This window comes from Psittacula echo, assembly GCF_963264785.1.
Source record: "Psittacula echo genome assembly, chromosome: 7".
In the NCBI taxonomy this organism is placed as follows: Eukaryota; Metazoa; Chordata; class Aves; order Psittaciformes; family Psittacidae; genus Psittacula; species Psittacula echo.
Window position 1 is genome coordinate 59800030 of NC_137740.1, and position 22006 is coordinate 59822035.

Consider the following 22006-nt stretch of genomic DNA (forward strand, 5'->3'; position numbering starts at 1 on the left):
CATTTCTAACAGACGAAATGTTTTCTGAGCTTCAGGACCAACCCATAATGCATACCGTCTTCTTTATGTAACTTCATTGACTTACTCAATATTCCAGTCAATACAAGGCAGGAAAGGATCTTCCAACCATTACCAATGTACCTCCAGTTTCGCATGCAATGCCATGACTCTGTGATGGAAATTTCTGGTGACAAGCCCATTCTATTAATGTTTAATACCCATCCCTTTGTTGTCCAGCTGCTTTTGAAGTTTACAACTGCTTCTCACCAACCTCACAATATTTTTCTGCTGCTGCTTTTGTTACAGAAACAGATGTGAAGAAGCAGGATGGAGCTCAAGAGGGGAAAGACCTTCATAAAATCCAGTGTGCAACATGAGAAAGGGCCACCAGTGCTCCCAGTTCCTATAAGCAAAGACAACACAGGGAAAGACAAAACAGCAGCTCTGGAGGGAAACCAAAGTGTAGCTGAAGTCCAGCTGGCATGTTTGGCCACACACAAGAACTACAGATTTTCTACCAGAGCAACAAGGAATGGAGCTGGTGACCACAGCCTGGAAAAATCATATGGGTCCTCCTACAAACTTGTAAGGAAGAGTAAAACCCATGACTGCGTTGCTGAGGCAGACAAAACAGAGCACTGCAGCTCCAGCAGTAGGGCTTGTGAGGAAGGGTTTTCTGGAAAGGGTAAGGGCCGGCTTGTGAACAGCATCAGCTTTTCAGGGATGTCGAGCTCCTCCAGCAGTAAGAAAGAGTGTGTGGTCAGCCCCAGCCAGTCTGCATGCAGCAGCCAGATGATCGATTACAGGAACTTTGTGCCACAGATGCCTTTTGTACCAGCTGTCGCAAAAACCATTCCCAGAAAGAGGATTTCCCTCAAGAGATCTAAGAAAGGGCTCAGAGATATATTCCATATAAGAAAAAACAAACCAGACAGCCTCACGTTCCTGATGGAGAAGGACAAGAATCTGTCTTCTCCAGCCTGCAAGAGCCAGTTGTCCGGGAGCCTTGCGAATTACCTTTTCAAGTCTGGAGAAAGCTTTGCAGCTGACTGCTTGTCCCAAGACTGCTCAGACAGTGAACTGCAGTCTGACTCTTCCTATGACTGCTGCAACACCTTTTGTGAAGACGTTGCCTCTCTGAAGAGCTTTGACTCCCTCACTGGCTGTGGGGAAATCTTTGCTGATGAGAGCTCTGCTCACCTGGAGCTGGAGAGCAGCAAGGAAGTTCTGCTGAGGCGAAGCAAGCATAAAGACAGCCCTGTCATGGGCTCTTTCCAAGGGGGGGTGGAGCAGCTGGCCTCTCCTGGCCAGAATGAGACTGTTGAATTTGCAAAATTCTGGGATAACATCAACAAATCAGTGAGGCTGCATCAGAGTGCTCTGTTTGATAAGAAGGCACGGAAGGTACCCGGTCCTGACGTGGAAACAGCTAGAAGCCAGGCTGCTGCATCTGTGACAGGCCCCCAGGTGTCGCCTGATGAAGACCGTGACAATTCCAAAGAGAGCTCCACAGAAACAGGAACGCCAAAAAGTGACAACCAGGAATCCATATCCACAAGTGATGAGGGCTACTACGATTCATTCTCTCCTGGACAAGATGATGAAATGAAGGAAGCTCAGACCCCTGGGGTCCCAAGTAGATTTCCAAGAGACAGCTACAGTGGAGATGCCCTTTATGAGCTCTTCTATGACCCAAATGAAGTAAAAATAAACTCAGTCTTAGATGATGACCTGTGTGCATCTGAAAGCTTTTCAGACCAAGCCATTGAAATCCCTTTGTCCATTTACAGCTTTCATGTTGGAGCTGAGGAGAACATGGCTTCCCAACCGGCTCTAGACATTATCAGCCAAGGTTTTTTCCACAGCACATGGAAAGGCAAAGAGTGTTTGCTAAAGCTCTGTGATACTGAGCTTTCCCTGACCATGGGGATAATAAACTGGCTGCGTAAACATGCAGGACTCGTTTCCTCCCCTGACTCTCCTCAGAATGCTCAGTCACAGCCAGAAAAGTCTAATGATTCACCAATCCCAACCAGCCCCAGTCCAGAGCAGAAAGTGAGCACAGAAGCTCAGCAGGAGAAAGCAAGCAAACAAGAATCGAATGCATTTAACCTATGTGTGTCCTTGGATGAAAGCAAGCATGCAACCCAGGCTTCCTCAGAAAACATTGCTGAAAGAGACCACAGCCTAGACTCTTGCCTGAACACATCTAATCTGGATTTCCAAGGAAGGGAAGGGGACAGCCACAAGGATTCACCTACAGTGCCTGGCAATGTGGAAATGACCAGAGCACCAAACTCTGCACCACACTCACTGGATAACGGAGACAATCTGCAGACATCTTCAACTGAGAATGAGAAGGCGACAATTTCAGACGGATGTGAGACATCCAGAGATAAAACCCCACTGCCAGAAAAGCTGAGCAGAGAGAGTGGCTCTCAGAGCTCTGAAAACCCTCTGTTAGATGATAATAATGAAGTAGAATCGTGTTACTCCTACAAGACTGCTGCTACCTCACTCCTGGATCCCCTCGAGAGGGAGGACAGAAATAAACCAACGTATCACTCTGTCTCTATTTCCTGTGACAAACCACTGCAGCCTCTGACTCTCAGACACTTTCAGAGCTACATTAGCCCCACACCAACAGAGAGCAGCCCTAACATAGTGCAGCTCTTAGAGCACTGTGTAACACAAGTGGCATCATTTAAAATCAGCTATGAAAACAAGCACCTGGAAGACAAATGCATTGGGAGTGAAATGAACAATATAGTTCATAAGATATCTCAGTACAAAAACAAGTTACTGCTGCAAAATGAATGCAACTACATTGCCCCAAATCCAGAATACTCCACTATTCCTAGCACAAACCAATACAAGTATGAGACGAGTTCCCAACCCAGCAGTCTGTATCATTTGAAGCAAAATGGGGAGCAAATTGAAGATCAGAAAAGTAGAGCAAAAATACTAGACAAGGTCACTAGAAGTGAGATGAACTTTGAATATACCCAGCTAAATAATCAAGCACTCTGCTGTTTAAAAGACTTTACGTTTGACCTCAGTCCAAGTGACTGTGCTCCTGCTACAACTGTTAGTAGACCAACATTTTTACCTCTCTTTAACTCTGTCTGCTCAGACATACCTGCTACTTTCTCGCAAGCTTCATGCAGCTCCACCATCCCTCGTGCTGACCTGGTGCAGCCCAAGGAGCCCAAGCACTGCAGCCCAGGGCTGTGGAGTTATGCAGAGACTCCCTGCAGGGGCATGGCTCAGTTGAGTGCTCTGTCCCCTCACCTAGAGGCAGCAACCCCGAACACAGCAGCGACAGGGAGGAACCACCAGTAACACATCTGCATTGAGAAGGTGAGTGCTTAAGGGAAGTCTGAAGTCAAAGGTGAAACAAGTAACAGTTGGAGGCTGATATCTACTCAGGGTTTCTCAGTTTCTTAGTTTCGTTGCTCCCAACCTTCACTCCAGCGTGGTAGTTAGGAGTAACTGGAGTTTAAATTGCACAGACCAGGAGCCTCATATAGCAGGTATCACACTGAATGAGTCTCACAAGTCCCATACAAAGGTGAAGCCCCATCTTCCACCAAGGTGCAGCAGTTTTCATACCAGCTGAAGCAGGCAAAAGTTTTCCTTTCTCACTCCGCTTGGGAACAACATTGGTGGACACGGGCTGCCAGCCACAGACCGCTGCCAGATTTCAGCTCAGATTTCTCACCACCAGGTTATGAAACCCTAGAATCATAGAATGGTTTGGGTTGGAAAGGATCTTAAGATCATCCAGTTCCAACCCCCTGCCAAGGGCAGGGACACCTTCCACTAGACCATGTCACCCAAGACTCTGTCCAACCTGGCCTTTACATTCCCAGGGATGGAGCATTTCCCACTTCTTTGAGCAACTTGTTCCAGTGCCTCACCACCCTCACAGTAAAGAACTTCTTCCTCATATCCTAACTTCTATGTATTTTATATACAGAAGATATGTAGATAGATTTCTTGTATCTGTAACTTCTTCCGATTATATCTAATCTGAATTTCCCCTGTTTAAGTTTAAACCCATCACCCCTTGTCCTATCGCTACAGTCCCTGATGAAGAGATCCTCTCCAGCATCTTTGTAGGCCCCCTTCAGATACTGGAAGGGTGCTCTGAGGTCTCCATGCAGCTTCTATTCTCCAGGCTGAACAACCACAACTTTCTCAGCTTGAATTTGGGAGAAGCTCCAGCCCCCTGAGCATCCTAATAATTATTTCTGAACTTAGAAGTTCAGTACAGGCAAGGGAAGGTTTGTGGTCACAGCCAGTGTGTGTAAGAAACCAGTGCCAGGCCCACCTTCTTAGGGTTAGAACAGCAGATCAATGTATGCATTGCACTGATACTTGTCATTTGTTGTGAATATTAATCTACAGGGTACTGCTAAGAATATCCCTGCCTTCACAGGGTAGGAACACAAAGGGATTCTAATTCTGAGGAGTTGCTTTCTAGTAGAAACAGAGAAGGGAATCATAGCTGCGTGGCTGTCAGGAGTGGTAGCATACTGTATCTTGATGCCGTAAAAGACATATTGCAAATAGACATTTCTGGACTTGGAGCACTTTCCAGTGCAGAGTATGATATGGCAGCTGCTGTATGCCACCATGTGTCAGCACTGATGTTACCTGCGATGTTAGTATTATAGTTGATACTATATATAGTATAATAGCAGTTCACATGCTGTCACCTGAGTCCCAGAGAGAAGATAATTCAGGTTTTTCCAAAAAGGATCTGCTGATATTTATTAGAGGTTTCTCTATTTTATCATATAAATGGAACATGCATACTCATAAAATGACTTTGACGAATGGTCTCCTTTCAAGGAATCAGTTCAGTACAGGCTTGCTGCTTTTTACAGTGTCCTAGAAAATAATTAAAATGCATTGAAACTGGTTAAACGAAATGGCTGTGGTGACAGATATAAACACTGCCGTGTGACTTGAGTTTTCCTACCCAGTTTCTTCTTGCCCACCCACAGTGACAGATGGCCTACAGGTTTGCCGGAAATCTACATCTTTTGGAAGGTGACTCAGGATCTTTTCCTTAATCACGGGGGTGGTACTGTAAGAGAGTCAATAGATAAACATGGTGTTACCTCCGAAACCATGGAGACAGACAGCACTGAGAAACACTCCTACGCTGGACATGACTGTGCAAACCCAAGAGCTTACACGTGAAGATTGCTCCCAGATTCACTGTGAAAAAACTCAGGAGCTGTGAGAGAAATGGCAGATCCAGAGGTGGCTTCTGCTTTGCTCCTCAGAGCAAATGCTGCATAAGCAGCTCCAATGCAGCCCATGCTCCTCCCATGGACTCCCAGGCCTGACCTGGATGGGCTGGGAAGGTCAGCTTTCTTGCCATTCGTTACAAGGCAGAGGAAAAGCTGATATCAAAACCCATTAAAATCTCCAGGTTTTGTCACCCCATCCCTGCATGTCCCAGTAACCACAGCAACAAATGAGCTGATCCTTTCTGCTCCAACCAGTGTACAGGGCTCCCCTGAGCTATGTCTGGTCTCCAGGGCTTCTCTACCCTCCTGAATACAGACACACAACTGTGATGAAGAATGATACAAGAAATGCCAGTCCCAGCTCCTTTTCCCTTTCTCCCTTCCCTGGCATGTTAGAGAGAAATTTGCAAAGGCCTCATATCTGAGCTTACCAGGAATTTGAACCCTGATGGTAAAGGAACCCCACTGGCAAATAGCATCCTTACATGAGGATACAGAAGGGTTACGTAGAACATGGAAGTTACCTGTAAGAAGTGCAATGGAAGGCATAATTTTCATGCTACAGTATCAAAAGGCTGGGAATTTGGAAGCAAATGCAGTCCAGCCCCTGAATATCGGGAGGACTCCTAAATTTATATATTTGTGGACCAGCAGAAACCAAGCTGCAGAAAACTGTGCTTTTCAACTGGGTGTTTTCTAGTAGGAAACATCATTCTCAACAAGGGAACACTGTCCTAGAGCAGTGCATTGGGATGTCTTTTCCTGACTGTTAAAATCTCTGGAACTGACCAAACAGACACACAACACTGCACCTCATGGCAACTGGACACAGGCAGAACAAAGCACTCTGTGCAAGCAACAGCATTTCAGACCACTGAGCCATTTCCATCACTTAAAGGGGTTTGAAGTGCATCTTCTATTAACTGGTAGATGTGGCAGAGCAATAGAAACCACGTGTGCCCCAACAATACGTGCTCACTTCATTCAAATGCAGAAGGACCACATGATGTACCAGTTGAAGCTTCTGGATGTGTTTCAGTGATGGCACTAAAAGGAATGAATTGCAATAAGCTTGCCCTCAGGTCAGAAAAAAACAGATAACTGTCAGTCAAAGATGGACTGCCATAAATGGCTAGGGCAGCTGTAGATAAAAGAAGACAGTATGGCATATGTGACTGCTGTTATTAAGGAACTGAGATTCGGAAGCAAAAGCATGGCAGGCGGGTTGGAAGTAGATAATCTTAAGGTCCTTTCAACCCTAGCTATTCTATGATTCTATGAAAATACAGCCTAGATACTGCAAAGTGACAGAGGAATGTGTATCTGATCCTCACCAAATGAAGGGCTACTTGCAGCCTAGGCAATTTCTGTAATGCTTTTTATTTCCTCCTGGTTCAGCTTCATTCCTTTTGTCTTAAATGAGGTTGGATTTCTCCCAGAGAGATATTTCTCTATCTGCCAGGTATAGGGAAGAAGGCTGCAATATCTGGTTTTGATAAAAAGGAAAAGCAGAATGGAGCCTCATCTGCTTATGGGCAATTGTCTGATAAAGTATGGCATTATTTCTCTAAATGGGCAGAGAGATGTCTTAATAGGTAAAAAAATAAAGGCAGAATCCCTCTGCACACAGCAGGGAAAGAGTACAGTAATACATTCAAAGCCTGGGGTAAGAAATCCATCCATTTCCATGCTCCTTCCACAGCATAGCAAAGAGGTCATCTCTAAGTCTCACATGATGAAATGTAAACCCAATGAATTGCAGAGACAGCCAGTACATTTTCTACACTGGAAATGCCTCTGGCTCTGAAACATACACCTTTATAATGCGAGTTGCCTAGATCCATCTTGCATTGAACCAGCTATTGAAATCTCATCTGACAGCCCACCAGCCACACACATGCACGTACACACGTGGCTCCTGTTCACACAAATGCATCACAGAGTACAAATGTCGTTTGTCACATATGGTGCAAGAGAGGCAGAGAGCAGAGAGACAGGCCACTGCCTCTGCTAATATATATGAGTGCTAGCCTCCATGTGCCCAGATACGTGGGGTAAATGCTAGATTAAACTATTTTCTCCTTCATTAAACACTGTTGCTTCTGGACTTGGCTCTGTTTCACCATACTGTCTTCATGGGACTTTGTCATCAATGCTTACTCCCCAAAATCAGAATGCTGTCAGGAGTAAGAAACATTCTTGCCAGCTTATTTGCTAGAGAAGGGTTTTTCAACACGGCTATCAGCACAGATGATCTCTTAAATGGCAGATGCACTATAATGTTGTTAAATGTGTTTCATTTTAAAACTAGAGAGATAGATTTGCTGCTTTACCATCGATTGCAGTAAGATGGTTTCCATGGAAACAGTCTTATCAGGACTCTAGTTTTCCCCTGTTGACAACAGTACAGAAAGCTAAATTCTCATCTTCATTGCACCAGCATAAATGCGAAGCCAGGGGAACAATTCCCAGATTTAACCCTGAAAGTAGAAGCCAGCTCCCAGTCTCCTCAGGCTTGAGTTTGAGATTTTCAGGGGGATAAGCAATGGTGGGAAAGAAGAAAAGGGAAAACAGTTTCTGCAGACAGCAGCATGGGCGAAGGGAGAGGACACAGAAAACAAACACAGGGCCTTTGTATGACAACTGGGGAGAAGTCAAGGCAGAACTGAAACAAATTAACTGCCTATAAAAATGTTTTAATTAGCTGCATGAAATGGGGCCAAATATCACCCCACTTGTTTAAATGAAAGGATGGATCAGTTGTTACCATTCTGGAGAAAACCTGCTTCACTTCTGTTTTACTGTGATGGGCAGGAAGGCATAAGGGTGGGAAGAAGGGGAAAGTGACAAACTAGTATCCAGTTATAGAGCAGGCTTCTTCATTTAAACGAGAAACAATCTTGGCCGGTCTGGAGTACAGTCATAGAGACACTGAAAGCAAAGCAGAACCCAGCTCAAGAATCATAGAACAACAGAATGGTTTGGGTTGGAAGGATCCCTAAAGCTCATCCAGTTCCAACTCCCTGCCATGGGCAGGGACACCTTCCACTAGACCAGGTTGCTCCAAGCCCCGTCCAAGCTGCCCTTGAACACTGCCAGGGATGGGGCAGCCGCAGCTTCTCTGGGCACCCTGTGCCAGCGCCTCAGCACCCTCACAGGGAGGAGCTTCTGCCTAAGAGCTCATCTCAATCTCCTCTCTGTCAGGTTAAAGCCATTCCCTCTTGTTCTATCCCTACAGGCCCTTGTCAAAAGCCCCTCTCCAGATTTCTTACCAGCCCCTTTAGGCACTGCAGCTGCTCAAAGGTCTCCCCTTCAGGAGCCTTCTCCAGGCTGAACCAGCCCAGCTCTCTCAGCCTGGCTCCAGAGCAGAGCTGCTCCAGCCCTCGCAGCATCTCCATGGCCTCCTCTGGACTCACTCCAACAGCTCCACATCCCTCTTGTGGTGTTGTCCCAAGAGCTGGATCAGGACTGCAGGGAGGGTCTCCCCAGAGCGCAGCAGAGGGGGAGAATCCCCTCTCTTGACCTCCTGCTGCTCACGCTCAGGGGATACAGCCCAGCACACGGCTCTTTTCTGGACTCAAGCACACACTGAAGCCGGGTCACGGGGAGCTTCTCGTCAACCAACACTCCCAAGTCCTTCTTCTCAGGGCTGCTCTCAGTCCATTCTCTGTCCACCCTTTGTGCTTGGGTTTGCCTCCACCCTCCAACAAGGCACTTGGCCTTGTTGAATCTCATGAGGTTCACAGGCTTATTCATTCAGGATTAAGGATTTTTGTCCCCCCTTCACCCCATTGTTATGTTTTTCCAAATTATGGACAAGAAAGGGGAAAAAAATCAAGCCAAGGTGCCTTCTGGGCTGTGCTATGCAACCAGTGAGATGCTTGCAGAGGAATCAGTCGCAAAACAAATTCTATCTGAGTTTGGTAAGGATGGGGAGGGAGCCTTATTTACAGCAGGAGACACTGGGAAAAAACACTGCTTTTCCAGAAGACTGCCCTCTATTTTCAGCTACACTTTCAGGAAATATGTGATTGGGTGTTAACCTTAATTAACCCTGGTGCAGCTGCAGTTCTGAAATAAGGGAAGGTGCTATTTTACACAAACATCAAATGGGGCTTGTCAGCGGCAGGAAAAACACTGAGGAAAAGGAGCAGCTCTTCCATCTGTGTAATTTAAATAGAGGATGCTGCAATTCGTGGCTCTTGGATAAATACCAGCAAAATCTCCTTTCCTTACTCACCCTTTCTTCCATCAAGCATAAAGGAAAGTTGGGTTTTGCTCTGAAATAAGCTTTAAGTAGACTGTTGCTATAGCAACCAACTCCCTGAAACCTGTTCATGATGCAGATGGTGGCCTAACCCCCTACAAAATAGACCTTCCAAAAACCCCATGTTCACAGCTTCCTGGGAAACAACTGAATGTTTTTACAGTGAGTTTACCTGATCAAGGCAAGGTTGGTTATGTTAGTTTCCAAGAGGGATTACGTATTTGGAAGCAGTTTGCTACTGAGATAGCAAAAAGACGCCAGGAAACAGCAGGGTTGCAATTTAAGGCTTTTTTAGGCTATATTTCTTAAAGCTTTAATCAATAACAAGATAGTGCTTGAATCATCTCAGGTCTCAAAAGTGCTTTTCAGGGATCATCTCTAAGATTTCAGAACACCTGATTATAGAATGATAGATTGGTTTGGGTTGGAAAGGACTTTAAAATCACCCAGTTCCAACCCCCCTGCCATGGGCAGGAATGCCTCACACTAAACCAGGTCGCTCAACCTGGCCTTGAACACTGCCAGGGATGGAGCATTTACTACTGCTTCGGGCAACCTGTGCCAGTGCCTCACCACTGTCACAGTAACAAACTTCTTCCTTATATCTAATATGAACTTCCCCTGTGTAAGTTTAAATCCATTACCCCTTGTCTTATTGCTACAGTACCTGAGGAAGTCCTTCTCTGGCATCCTTGTAGTCCCCTTCAGATACTGGAAGGCTCCAATGCAGCTCAAAAATCATGCAATAAAGTTAATACGTAATTTTTCTGTTAGAGAAAGGCATGTTAGTTTTCCCTTCTGTGTTTATTAAAGGAGATGACAGCTACACTGTACGATTGAGTGCAGTCCTTGAAACACAAATTAAGAGTGGTTGAGGTCCATTTAAAAATGACATTTACTGCTGATTGAGGGCTGTACGATGCAAATGATAGAAATCTGAAGGCTTTATGTTATGAGATTTTATAGAGATAAACATATGCACAGAAACTTAATAGGAACAATTCTCACTATTCTCTCCCTTGATCTCTGTACCTTGCACATTTCATATTAAAGATAGTCTATCCATCAGTGTATATAGAAATTGTAATGCCCTTGACCCATGGTGGTTTGATCAAGTAGTCAGAAGTCACTCTCCAGGTTTCTTGTAGGCCCCTTTTAGGAACTGGAAGACTGTTATAAGGTCTCCTCTGAGCTGTTACTCTTTATTGTGTCAGTTGTTTTCCCAGTCATGTTCTAACATTTTACAGACCACTAGTATCTTCAGAACCCCAAACTGCAAGCTGGTGCTCTGCAGTGTACTTCTGAGGCCTCCAAAAACTCTGGATTTCATGATCAGAAAAGGAAGGTTCTGCTTTTCTAGTAACCTTATAGTAAGAGCTTCTTCTTTCTAGCTTGGTTCTACCCCTTACCAGTCACTGTTGCCTACTGTAACACCATTCCCATTCTGCTGCTCCTCCCTATGCCTTAACTGCATTTTAGGGAAGCAGTATTTTTGCAAAGCCAAAACCTATAGTTCATTTTCAGCCTAACAGCCAGCAAACACCAGTAGGAATTTTGAGTGATTTAAACTGATAGGATACTGCTCTTTATACCTTTGGGATTTCCTCAGAAAATCAATTTCACTAATCCCCATAATGCATTTGCTCATGTCAACCATGCTGCACCAAGCTGCATTGTATCTCCAAAGATCAGCAGGGGAGGATTCTTCCCTGACTTGAAATGTGATAGCATAAATGTAGATATATGTATACCTATGCCAGAAGGTATGCTGTCTTCCTTTATTTGCCAAAGAAAAAAAATGAAGTTTATAACTGTTATTGGATACTAAATATTATTGGCCTAATTACAAGTAGCACAGTGACCTTAGCTGTGTTTTGGCTTCTCTACAGATAGATGAATGAACTTCCAAGTTGCCCACACTGTCAGACAGTGCTGGCAAGAACAAACCAACAAACATACACCACCACCTCCCACCCCCCCAAACTCCCAACCAGTTTATCCATTTCTTTATCTAACATTATACCTTACATGCTACCAAAATGAATGGAAAACAAGGCAATTCAAATGAATGGACATAAATGATCTGACTGGATATAGACTGTAATTATGATTTTGGATCTAGCAAACATAAAAATCTTTATGCTGAAAGTTAACAATGAATATTTACCCTGGTTATATACTAGAAGGTTTAGAGATAAATTCTTGCAATGTACAACCAGTCTCCTTTAGGAGTGCAGGCAGAAGCTACAAACTTTAGTACTGCCACACAGAAAAGGCCTGGGGGCATGGACAGGAAACAACTATAACAGAACAGCTGGGTTACTCTTCACCTGTACCAAGAACCAAGCAAGTGATGAGCAATCAAAAACAGAGGAACACAATCCCCAGCAAGCCAGCACCACTTGGCTAGGCAGGAATGTTGTATACCAGATGGCCCTTCTGGCAATTCAGTAAGCCACTGATGTGATTCCAATGTGGAGGTGATGGCCAGACCTCCTGCACCGAGCTACAGTTGCTGTAGCTGAGCTGACACTGAGGAAGGAAGTTAAAGGAATATTGCAACCTGTATAATCTTAAAAAAGGCCATGAACATTTTTATGAAGTACTGGTATCTGGGAAAACTACAAATGAAACATTAGCAACAACCTACGCAGCACAATTTAGCTCTCCTATAGGCACTTCTCTTGTTATATTTCTCAAGATAGCATATTTCTTTCCTGCATAAGCCTGAGATACACAAGCAAGACATTTGGTCCTCCCCAGTCAACACAACATTTGTTTCTGTGTTCCTATGAGGCAGAGGTTTTTTCAAGTGCTGGCAGCTCTCCATTACTTTGGCATTTCAGTGCACTTAGGAAGACCAGGATAGTGGAAAACCATAGCTAATATGGGCTCTCGGGAAGGCACTGTAGCAGGATCAAACATTTTTTACATCAAGGAGTTTCCATCGGGCCTGGCTTGCTTTAGCAGCTAAGAAACCCATACAAACCTACATTGTGTGACCACAACATCACACACAGCACATTCCCATGCATTCCTACGGCAAGTCACCTGTGTGCACAGTTTAATCCACATTCTGAGTAACAGCCCACAGATCCGGGATCATTAACTGAAAATGCAAGTCCCCTGGCCTCAAGTTACACCAGAGGAGGTTTATATGGAGATGAGGAACAATTCCTGCCCCAAAGGGCACTCAGGCATTGGAATAGGCTGCCCAGGGCAGTGCTAGAGTCACCATCCCTGGAAGTGTTCACACACCGTGTAGACAAGGCCCTTAGTGCCATGGGTTACTGGTGGCCTTGGCAGTGCTGGGGTAACGGTTGGACTGGATGATCTTAAAGGTCTTTTCCAACCTGGCTGAATCTATGATTTGCTGAAAAGTGCTGTTCCCCACAGTGCACAGGCCCTGACCTTCCTTGCACATCCCCTTTTCACTATCTGCTTCACTGCCCAGCCATCTCATAGCTTCTTCTAGCTAGCATGTCTGTGGGGTAGAGTGGGCACAGACCTTGTTCCGAGAATCACAATGCTCAAATCAGCCAAATTGTTTGGTCTTTGAGGCCAGTTTTATTAATAAATGCACTGTTAGACACTGTGATTTCTGATGGGATGCTACATGTGTTAAAAGAATGAATGCTTCATGTAGCTTCCAATTAGCTGGGAAATGTTTTCTGGTTCTTTGCCTAGGACTTAGACAACAGTAGCATTGTCAGCAATGAACTGCCACCTCCTAATGTTGAGTTACAAGAATTAGTGGTTTAGTAAATTATCACTGACCTTCTTATATTATTTGATGACTCATGAAGCTTTTGAAAAATCCTGTCAAAAGGTATTTAAAGTTTATAGAAATTGGGACAATGTGTATTTAGAATAGATGAGTTTATTTGGGACTCTATGGCACCAAACTATTGTCCAGTAAAAGAAAAGACAGGATTCCTAAATATGGTTTGGACTGGCTTCCCCATTGGTCTGTAACAAATCAGTTCAGTAAAACAAGTCTTTTTAAAAGAAAGAATTGCCTTTTGGCAACTGCAGACCTTGAGCACTCTCCATTAGGATTTGGTGCCAAATTTTCTTACATCATCTAAACCTCTTCACAGTTCTGTGCTACTGCCCTGCATCTTCTGCCTCTTTCACCTTTCTCAGCACTATTTCATTCTGCAGGAGGGCAAGAGATACAAGCCTGAAGATAACGTTGCTAGAAGCAGCATTAACTCCATGTGCTGCCCCAGCAACAAGGCTGCAGAGAGAACAGTTCCTTAACCACTTCCCTCTATCTTTTCTGGACAATAAACTGCAAGACTCCCAGGAAAGTCTTCCAGTAAGGGACTTGCAGACCCTTTTCTGCTGCTGCTGGTGCATCTGCACTCCTCTTAACTATGTGTCTTTGCCTCAAAAGAGATAGCACCTCACCCTTAGCCTGACCTGCAGGCATTGAGATTTTATTTAATCAGCTCTGCAAATCTATAGCCAGTGTTCTGTTATCTAATGAGAATGTCATATAGCAATTATCCAGAGAATAGAAATCAATAAAATTCCCCTAACGGCAACTTATCACTCATCGTATCACACAACAATCTACTTAGTGTTAGAATTAAAGGCATAAAAATTTAAAGTGAGCACAGTACAGTGATGACTAATGGCCCAATACAAACCATTTCATAGTTGAGTAAAATCCTACCATAAACAGAGCTTTCTTCAGCACCCAGGAAGAAAATTCTTTCATCAATTAATGGCCTGTTATCGACTGAAGATTTAAAACCTTGCTATTGAAGAACTAGGCTTTCAGACAGGAGATTTCTGACTTTTTACATACACATAAATCTATAGTAACATAAATATCCAGAGCAGCAGAATTGCAAAGATTTCTACTAAGTTATTAATTGACACACAGGTATTTCTTCATGGTTTTGGGGCATACCTGAAAAATCCATCTCAGTGAGAGTAAAAATATGTGCATTCATCCAAAAAAATCTCAAGAGTTCATTGCTGTAACTTCAGGCTTTGTCTTCACTTTTCCACTTGTTCAATTCCCATATTATAGTATTGGGAAGATAATAGATAAAATCTTGTCTTAGAACAATTTGCCATTTTTTCAGGTATGCTTTCAAATTTCCTTTACTTTGATTGGCAGAACTAGTAATTTCCCCAACTTTAACTGAAAATGAGAGATTTCTGAAGTGGCTTATTTAATGGGCAGTGGTGTTACATCTGCTTCTTCCTCAGTTCCACTTTCCTGTGACCACTGTTTGATCTCTCTGCACGCAGGTTTCCACATTTAAAGTTTTTACTGATAATAGGCTAAACTCCTGTCTACTGAGCAATGCTAAAGATCAATTCTATATTAGGTACTTTGCTCTCTCAAAAGACTGCCTGTATGGAAACGGAATACCTGGATGGCCAAGAAAAAACATTCCACAGTATTATCAGAAATTGTCAGCATTTCTGGGACTCACATTCATATTGGCTAACTTCCAGTTGGCAGAGCAACTCTATAGGATCTGAAACAAGAAAGCAGCAGAGCAGCCCATATCAATGACTGAAAAAGGAATGGAAAGATGACATGGAAATACTGTCTTCTCCATTCAGTGCAGTGCTGGGCACAGCCCGAGTGGAACTGCAGATAACTCAGCTGCACTTGTGGTTCCATCCTTTAATTCACCTCTGGCTTGAGCTTGCTTTTAAAGCAGGTCTAGTAACACTAGTAGCACCTTGCATGTTTTCCATCACTACCCAAACAGATCTGCCTGGATTCAACACCTGTGGCTCACTCTACCAGGCTCCTGGTAATAACTGTTAGCAAAAAGACCTGCCAGTCTTCACACAGAGATGGTGTGTAACATTTTGTATTAGGAAAAAAGCCAAGTGTCTGAGAAGTACTATGTTAAACCAGAGAAGGGCTTGCAGAATGTCTAGCTTAACATGAGGTATTCAAATAGTAGAAAAGCCAAGGATGGCTTAACTTCTCTGGCACTCTACAGGAATCTGTAGGAGATGCTCATTTCCCTTTAAAAGGAAGGGAAACGAGCTCATCTCTCAAGATAAAATCTGCTCCACAGTTCATAGTCCTTGTGATCTCTTGTACCCCATCACTGGCAATGCAAGCTATGCAATCTGGCAGGAACCTAGAAGTTACAAAGCCCAAAGGAAATAATTTGGGCATTTGCCTTTTGGCTACCCTGAGGTGTTTATCAAGACATGTCCTGGACTGACTCATTGCTCTTCCTTCCTGTTTTTCTAAGAGGCTGCTGTTAAGCCACACTCCCCATAAAGTCAGTTCTAAACAACAGGGTCGTAATACTTCAAGAACTTACTACAGTCCAGACCAAATTGCTGGTTTCACGTCAGGAATGCTCCTAAACTTAGCACAGGAAGACTTCCTTCTCCCTTCTCCCCCACACCACGCAAGGCTGACAGCTACATTTATCAGATTCCCAGCTGTGACAGTTAAAAAAGAAGTTAGCTTCCAAAATTAAAATCGCCTCCTTCAGCAATATAAAGGCAGTCACTTACGCTAGTTAAGATGTAACTCTATATTCATCTCTCTAGTTATCTGCATGACAGATACTGAACCTAAAAGCAAGTTTTGAAAATAGATTTTTAAAACACATAGCAAAAAAAATTGAATTCTTAGAATAAAATCTTAGTTTTAGTAGCATCACCATGTGCCTTTTTAGCTTCTCAGAAGATAATTCAGGTTCTGTAACAAAGAAAAGCGCGATCTATTGCTGGAGTTCATCTAACAATATAAAAGCCAAAACCACAATGCCAGTACTTTAGAATCCTGCTGTTTAGAAACTGTCTTTTAGAATCACCCTACCAAACTGAATCAGTGACAAACTGCAAGCACAAAGCATAAGACCTTTTCTTTTATGAGATCATTCAGAATAAAAATTACAGTCTTGTGTGCCTAAATATAGATTTCAAAAGAGGATCCAAAATTCTGACTCAGCCTATAGATTTCAGCTGTACATATTCCACTGGGTCCCACTATCAGGCTATAAACCAGCGAAATTCTAATTACATTAATCCAGAAAAGAAGGAACAGCTGAAATCATATGCCACTGAACTAACTGGAGGCAACAAGGAAGGCATTAAGTAGATCAGCTCATCAATAATGGAATAGAGAGACTTTCAGCACTAAGTAGGTCAGTGGTACATCTATTTTACCCTCAGATAGTCACTCAGCAGCCTACTCACAATGAGCTCAGACTGGCTCCTTTCTCTTCTTAACCAGATAGTCTTAAGCATCACAGAATATACCAAATCCTCCCATCCTTGTTGAGAGCTCATGATCTGAAAATGATGGGGATGGGATTGAAGCTGGATAGTTGAAGACTATCATCGGGAAGGTTCTGTGGAGAAGTGCATTGATACTGTTTGTTCTGTATCAGCTAGGGGTGTACAAGGAGACAAGTCAATGTGGCTGCTAAAAGGTACAATTGTGCATAAATCTAATCCCAAGTTACTGTATTAAATAGAATGCTTCTCATCAACAGACATTGCAGAGACTGTTGCAAATCCATGAAGATCTTTCCAGAGATTTGAGTGGCTTCTAAATCAAAGCCTAACATGACTAAAACATGTCATTTTGAGATACTTACATGAAGCACTACTGATAGCTGTGTTACTTTTGGTTCTTTGGCTCACAAATTACCAACTGAAGAATGGAAACGCACCATTTTGGAAGCCCCACTTTTACACAGAGGCGCTAATAAATGAATAACTTCAGTTAAAGGAAAGTTGCTCTTTCTTCCTAAATTGTTGCCAAAGGGATATAAGTAGAAAGCTGCCTAGTCAGCCTACCAGATACTTGCTGAACCTCTGCATTTTCAAAGCTGATAGAAAAGGAGATGTCCAGTTCAAAGTCAGCATCATCCAGCTGCACGAGAGGAGCACAAGCAGAAATGCAGAAGCAACTGTCTATTTAAAATCCAGGGAAACCTACACATGTAGTAGCTTCCTTAAGAATGCTCTTTGTTGAGGAACAGAAATCTGCAACAAGATTCTTGCTGGGGACATTAATAACCAGCCAGGAGATCCAATAGCCTAAGGCAGTGTATAAAGCTAAACTGATTATTAAATCCCTGAAAAGATTGAATAGGCATTATTTTTACTGCAACCAAACTAAATGGGAAAAGCAAAATCAAACAAACTCATTATTTCTCTAGGGCTGCACAGGTGGTGACATCTCAGTGTGGCTTACCACATATAGGAAGACTGAAGGATGAAATAACATAGTGATTAGGAAGATCCAGTACTAGTCAGTTTGGCAATGTCAGCTGTCAAATAGCACTTTTTATTTGGGGTTGCATGATACAGCTAATGCAGAACGTATCAGTCGTTCTCTATTGGTAAATTTCACTGATAGTTACATTCAGTGAACACAAAGTATATACCAATCACCTAAACTATACAAAACATCCCTTATTCTGTTAATTCAAAACATTTGTTGGAAGACATGTCCAAAATGAATAAATACTCTAGAATATGAAAACTTTAAGCCTAATGTGTTTTCCACCCCAGGGTACTTTTCATTTGCTCTCCTCACTCTTAACTGAACAAGCAATTTATGAGAGTAATGAAAATATTCTTATTGTGCAGCTTTTAATCTATTATTCAATAGCTAAAAAGAAAGTAAAAATCACCCTTTCTATCAATAATTCAGTTTCAGTGCTAATGCAGCCATTCAGCTGCCCCCTCAACAGGGTCTCATACATTTTTAATGCTTAGGCTCTTTGTTAGGAGGTCAAATGTGTGAATTGTGGTTAGAAACACAGTTACCAGGTGTGGGAAGATCAACTACAAAAATATTCCTATGGTCAACAAAACAAATTAGGCTGGGAGGACTGTAAAGGAAAACTGCATGGTTGGGTCCTCAATGCCTGACTTTGCTGAAGAGAAAAAAAGATAAAGTCTGATTTATCTGCCAGCTCTGCCCTCACAGCCCTGTCTGGGAAAGAACCTAATGAAATGCTGACCAAACTTCAGGCAGCTTTGTCTGCTGATGCAATACAGTATGTGTCCTGATTCAGCCTCTCCTGCGGTTAGTAAATCCAGACTCTTTGAGAGATGCTGTCTCCAGAGCACTGTATACAGAGGTCAGGATCTGATGACAGCAGTGTTTCCCTCATAGCCAAACTTTTACTGGTTTCAATGGTACTGTAATTTGGATACCTGACACTAAACTTCAAACCTGGACTGTCTGGACCAAATTCTGGCATCTAGGAGTCTATCTGATTCAGGGAGGCATTTCCATAGAACTGCTCTTTAAACACCACAAGAGTTTTTAAAGCCCCACAGGTATAGCTGGCTTCCAGAGTCCACCCTTCCTGCAATGTGTGAATCAGCAGGATCCACTTGTTAGCAAAGCTTTTTATCTGTTAATAACCCCCTCTGAGAATGTAATTTGCTCTAATAATACACTTGTGTTCTTCAGAAAAGATCAGCATGTCAAAAAGTCTCTTCAGGAAGGCTCCATAACCTCTGAGCTCACACAGGCAGCACCTCCTCTCAAAGGTGGCAGAGAAAACTCATCTGAATTGACACTAGAGAAACCTATGAACTTTGAGACCTTGCCCATGAAGCAGTGCATGGCATCAAGGACCGGCTATTATCTTTGCACATCTCCCCATTCTGTTGGATGGAGGGGTTCTGCTACAGAGATAGGCCTCTTCCCATGTGTCCCTGGAATAAAACAATCCTCCCCCAGTCAGTCTTAATCATCTGCTGAAGGGTCAACAAGTTAGCTGAAGTTCTGAACTAGAAATAATTCCATTTTATTTGTACATCTGTGAAAACTCAGCATGACCCAAAGCATTTTTATGAAAAAGTGAAGGATTTGCCTTATTTCATCATGGCTCAAAATGAAGCCACTAAAATTGTATATAGAGCTTGGCAATTTCTCTCTAGCTCTATTTCTTGCTGTCTGGCCTTCTTCAATAAGAGAAAGTGAAATTCATTTGTTCCTGAGAGTGTAAGCATACATTTTAAATTTGGAATTGTTCTAGATGGAAAATCAGGCTTGTTCCATCATCATCCACACTGATGTGACGCATCCACAGTGATGTGTCGCATCACTGCTTCATGTAGATTTCCATTCCAGTGGAGCTTAGCAAAAACTTGTATAAATCTATGTAATGGTTGCTTACTACCAAAGCAGTATCACAACAATTGGCCTCATAAATACAATCAACAGGTAAAAATGAGCAGGACTCTGTAAGCTATAGCATAAAGGTTACTTGACCATAGACAATACTCAGGCAAATCAAAGAATAAAGATCATGTAATCATTTCTGTGGCTGTCATGCCCACATACTCCAGAACCAGTTGTCTGACTTCCTTCCCCTTTACCCTCCTTCTCCCATGTATAAACAAAGATCAGGTTTGGGTCTGTACTCCAAAATGCTGGAAATCACATCTAGAAATGACAATGCAAGCAAAGACATACAGATGGATACAGAGAGATGGAAGAGTACAAGGAAGAGGAGAGAGTACCAGTCTGGCCATCAGAAATGGCAGTGTCATCTGGTGTTAATCATACTTTTAGAGATGAACTTCCAAACACAAGAAACCCCGTATTGGAAATGTAACAAGGAGACAATGCAGACTGCTACCGTTGACTAATCATAAATAAGAATCAATATTTAGGTAGACTAGGCTACAACTGACAGGATACAGATTGGCCTTTAGTAGCCTTGGAAGGGAGATCAATCACCAAATGATGGATGTTAGAGAGTAAGAAAGATGAGGGGAAATACGCAAAGCAACAGGTATCTGGGTTAGCATAACCAGACAGAAAAATACCATGGTATTCTAAGTGAATGTGAACAGGCAAGACTGTGCTTATCAAGGCCAGAGTAAAGGGAAAATTTGGTATCTTGGAAGTAATATGAACAGAACATGAATTGCAGCCTTATTCATATGAATAAAATGATTTTATGCACAGAACAGACCACACACAGACACAGTCTGGATGTGAGAACATAGGGAAGATTTTAAGTCAAAGAGCACTGCAGTGCCTTGTAGGACAGTGGGCTGTACCTAGCAAGAGAAAAGGACCTGGCTCTGGAAAATTAGTTGCAAAGATACTTAGCCAAGTTGGCTACTTACTGGCAATTACTGGTGTCTTGCTTGCTGACCCTAACCTTAGAAAGTGAGCAAACACAGCACAGCTGTGCAACACAGAGATGACACAGGATACACTTCAATCCAGACACAGCCAGCTTGTATTTAGCAATCAATGAGCCAGATGCAATTGTAGCACTGCTATCTGCCTGTAAATTATATCTTCTTTTTAAAACTGAAGTATTTGAGAGACTGTATTGCCTTCATTACCATTTCAATCAACACCAACACAATGCAGGGCTGACAAGATTCAAATGACTATTCAATATGAATAATCTGAAAGGCTCATGATAGCTAGGGAAGGGGTTATTTACAGACTATTTTATCATAGGCTTTCTATTTGGCACAGATTTTGCACATATGAATGTGTCCCATGCATCAGACATAGGTCAGTGCAGGCAGGTTTTTCATAAAGACAGATAAGAAAAGAAATAAGGTTGAGGATAGCATACTGGAGGCATGGAAAACTGATTTTCAGACTGTCTGTGACCTTGACTCAGAGGTTGAACATAAGCTGTGAAGCAGACAAAGAGGATGGGAACAAGCTGCAGATGGCAAAACTGCAAACTTTGTTTGGAATCAGAGATTACAGACAAATTCTGACAGCCTGCTCCTGCCCCCATAATCAAGTGCACTAAGCATGTGATGATATTTTAACTTGCAGGGACAGCTGGGTACTTAGGAAAGCACAACAGAGCTCAGACACCATTACTCACAGAGATAACATTTTAGAAGGATGTTATTCAAGTCATTTGTGATGAAAAAAAAGGGAAGATAAAATCCTACACAATGTATCGGTTATTTCATCACATTGTGATTATCCCATTTATTCACATAATCATGGTGTAATTCTAATTCACCTTTTGGTCTGAATTTTTTTTAGGCTGGCTCTGCAGACATGAAAAGATTCAAAGAAAGAATGTAGTCATAAGGTAGAGCATCCTGATTTCAGCTAGGATAGCTATTTTTCTTCTTAGTAGCTGGTACAGTGTTATCTGTTGGCTTTAGTCTGAGAACAAAGTTGATAACACATCGATGTAATTAGTGAGGAGGTTGCTAGCTGAGGTTAAGCCATGACAAGGAGAAAAACACTGGTTAGTAGTAAACTACACAGGGTGCAGTTACTAAGGGCCAGGAAGAGTGGCTGCCTAACATTTGCAGTTTGTCACTGAATTATGGCAACAGATACAACCAGGGACCACATTAATACTACATGACTATGTTTCTACAGCAAGAAATAGTTAAAGAGGCTCTGTTCCTTTTTTCTTTCTGTGGTTTCTCTGTTGTGTAGCTTGGGGAAAGGAAGAGCTAGCAGGTTAAGCTAGTCCACCCTCAAAGTGCTTTGTCA

General features: G+C 42.8%; 1 protein-coding gene across 1 annotated transcript; it reads left to right on the plus strand.

The window, feature by feature from the left end:
- Positions 1–327: 327 nt before the first annotated feature.
- On the plus strand, positions 328–3342 carry AMER3 (APC membrane recruitment protein 3; the record flags this gene model as incomplete). The annotated part of the gene is made up of 1 exon (XM_080624053.1): positions 328–3342. One exon carries the CDS (start codon positions 328–330, stop codon positions 3340–3342), a length of 3015 nt encoding a protein of 1004 aa, XP_080480179.1.
- Positions 3343–22006: the final 18664 nt, after the last annotated feature.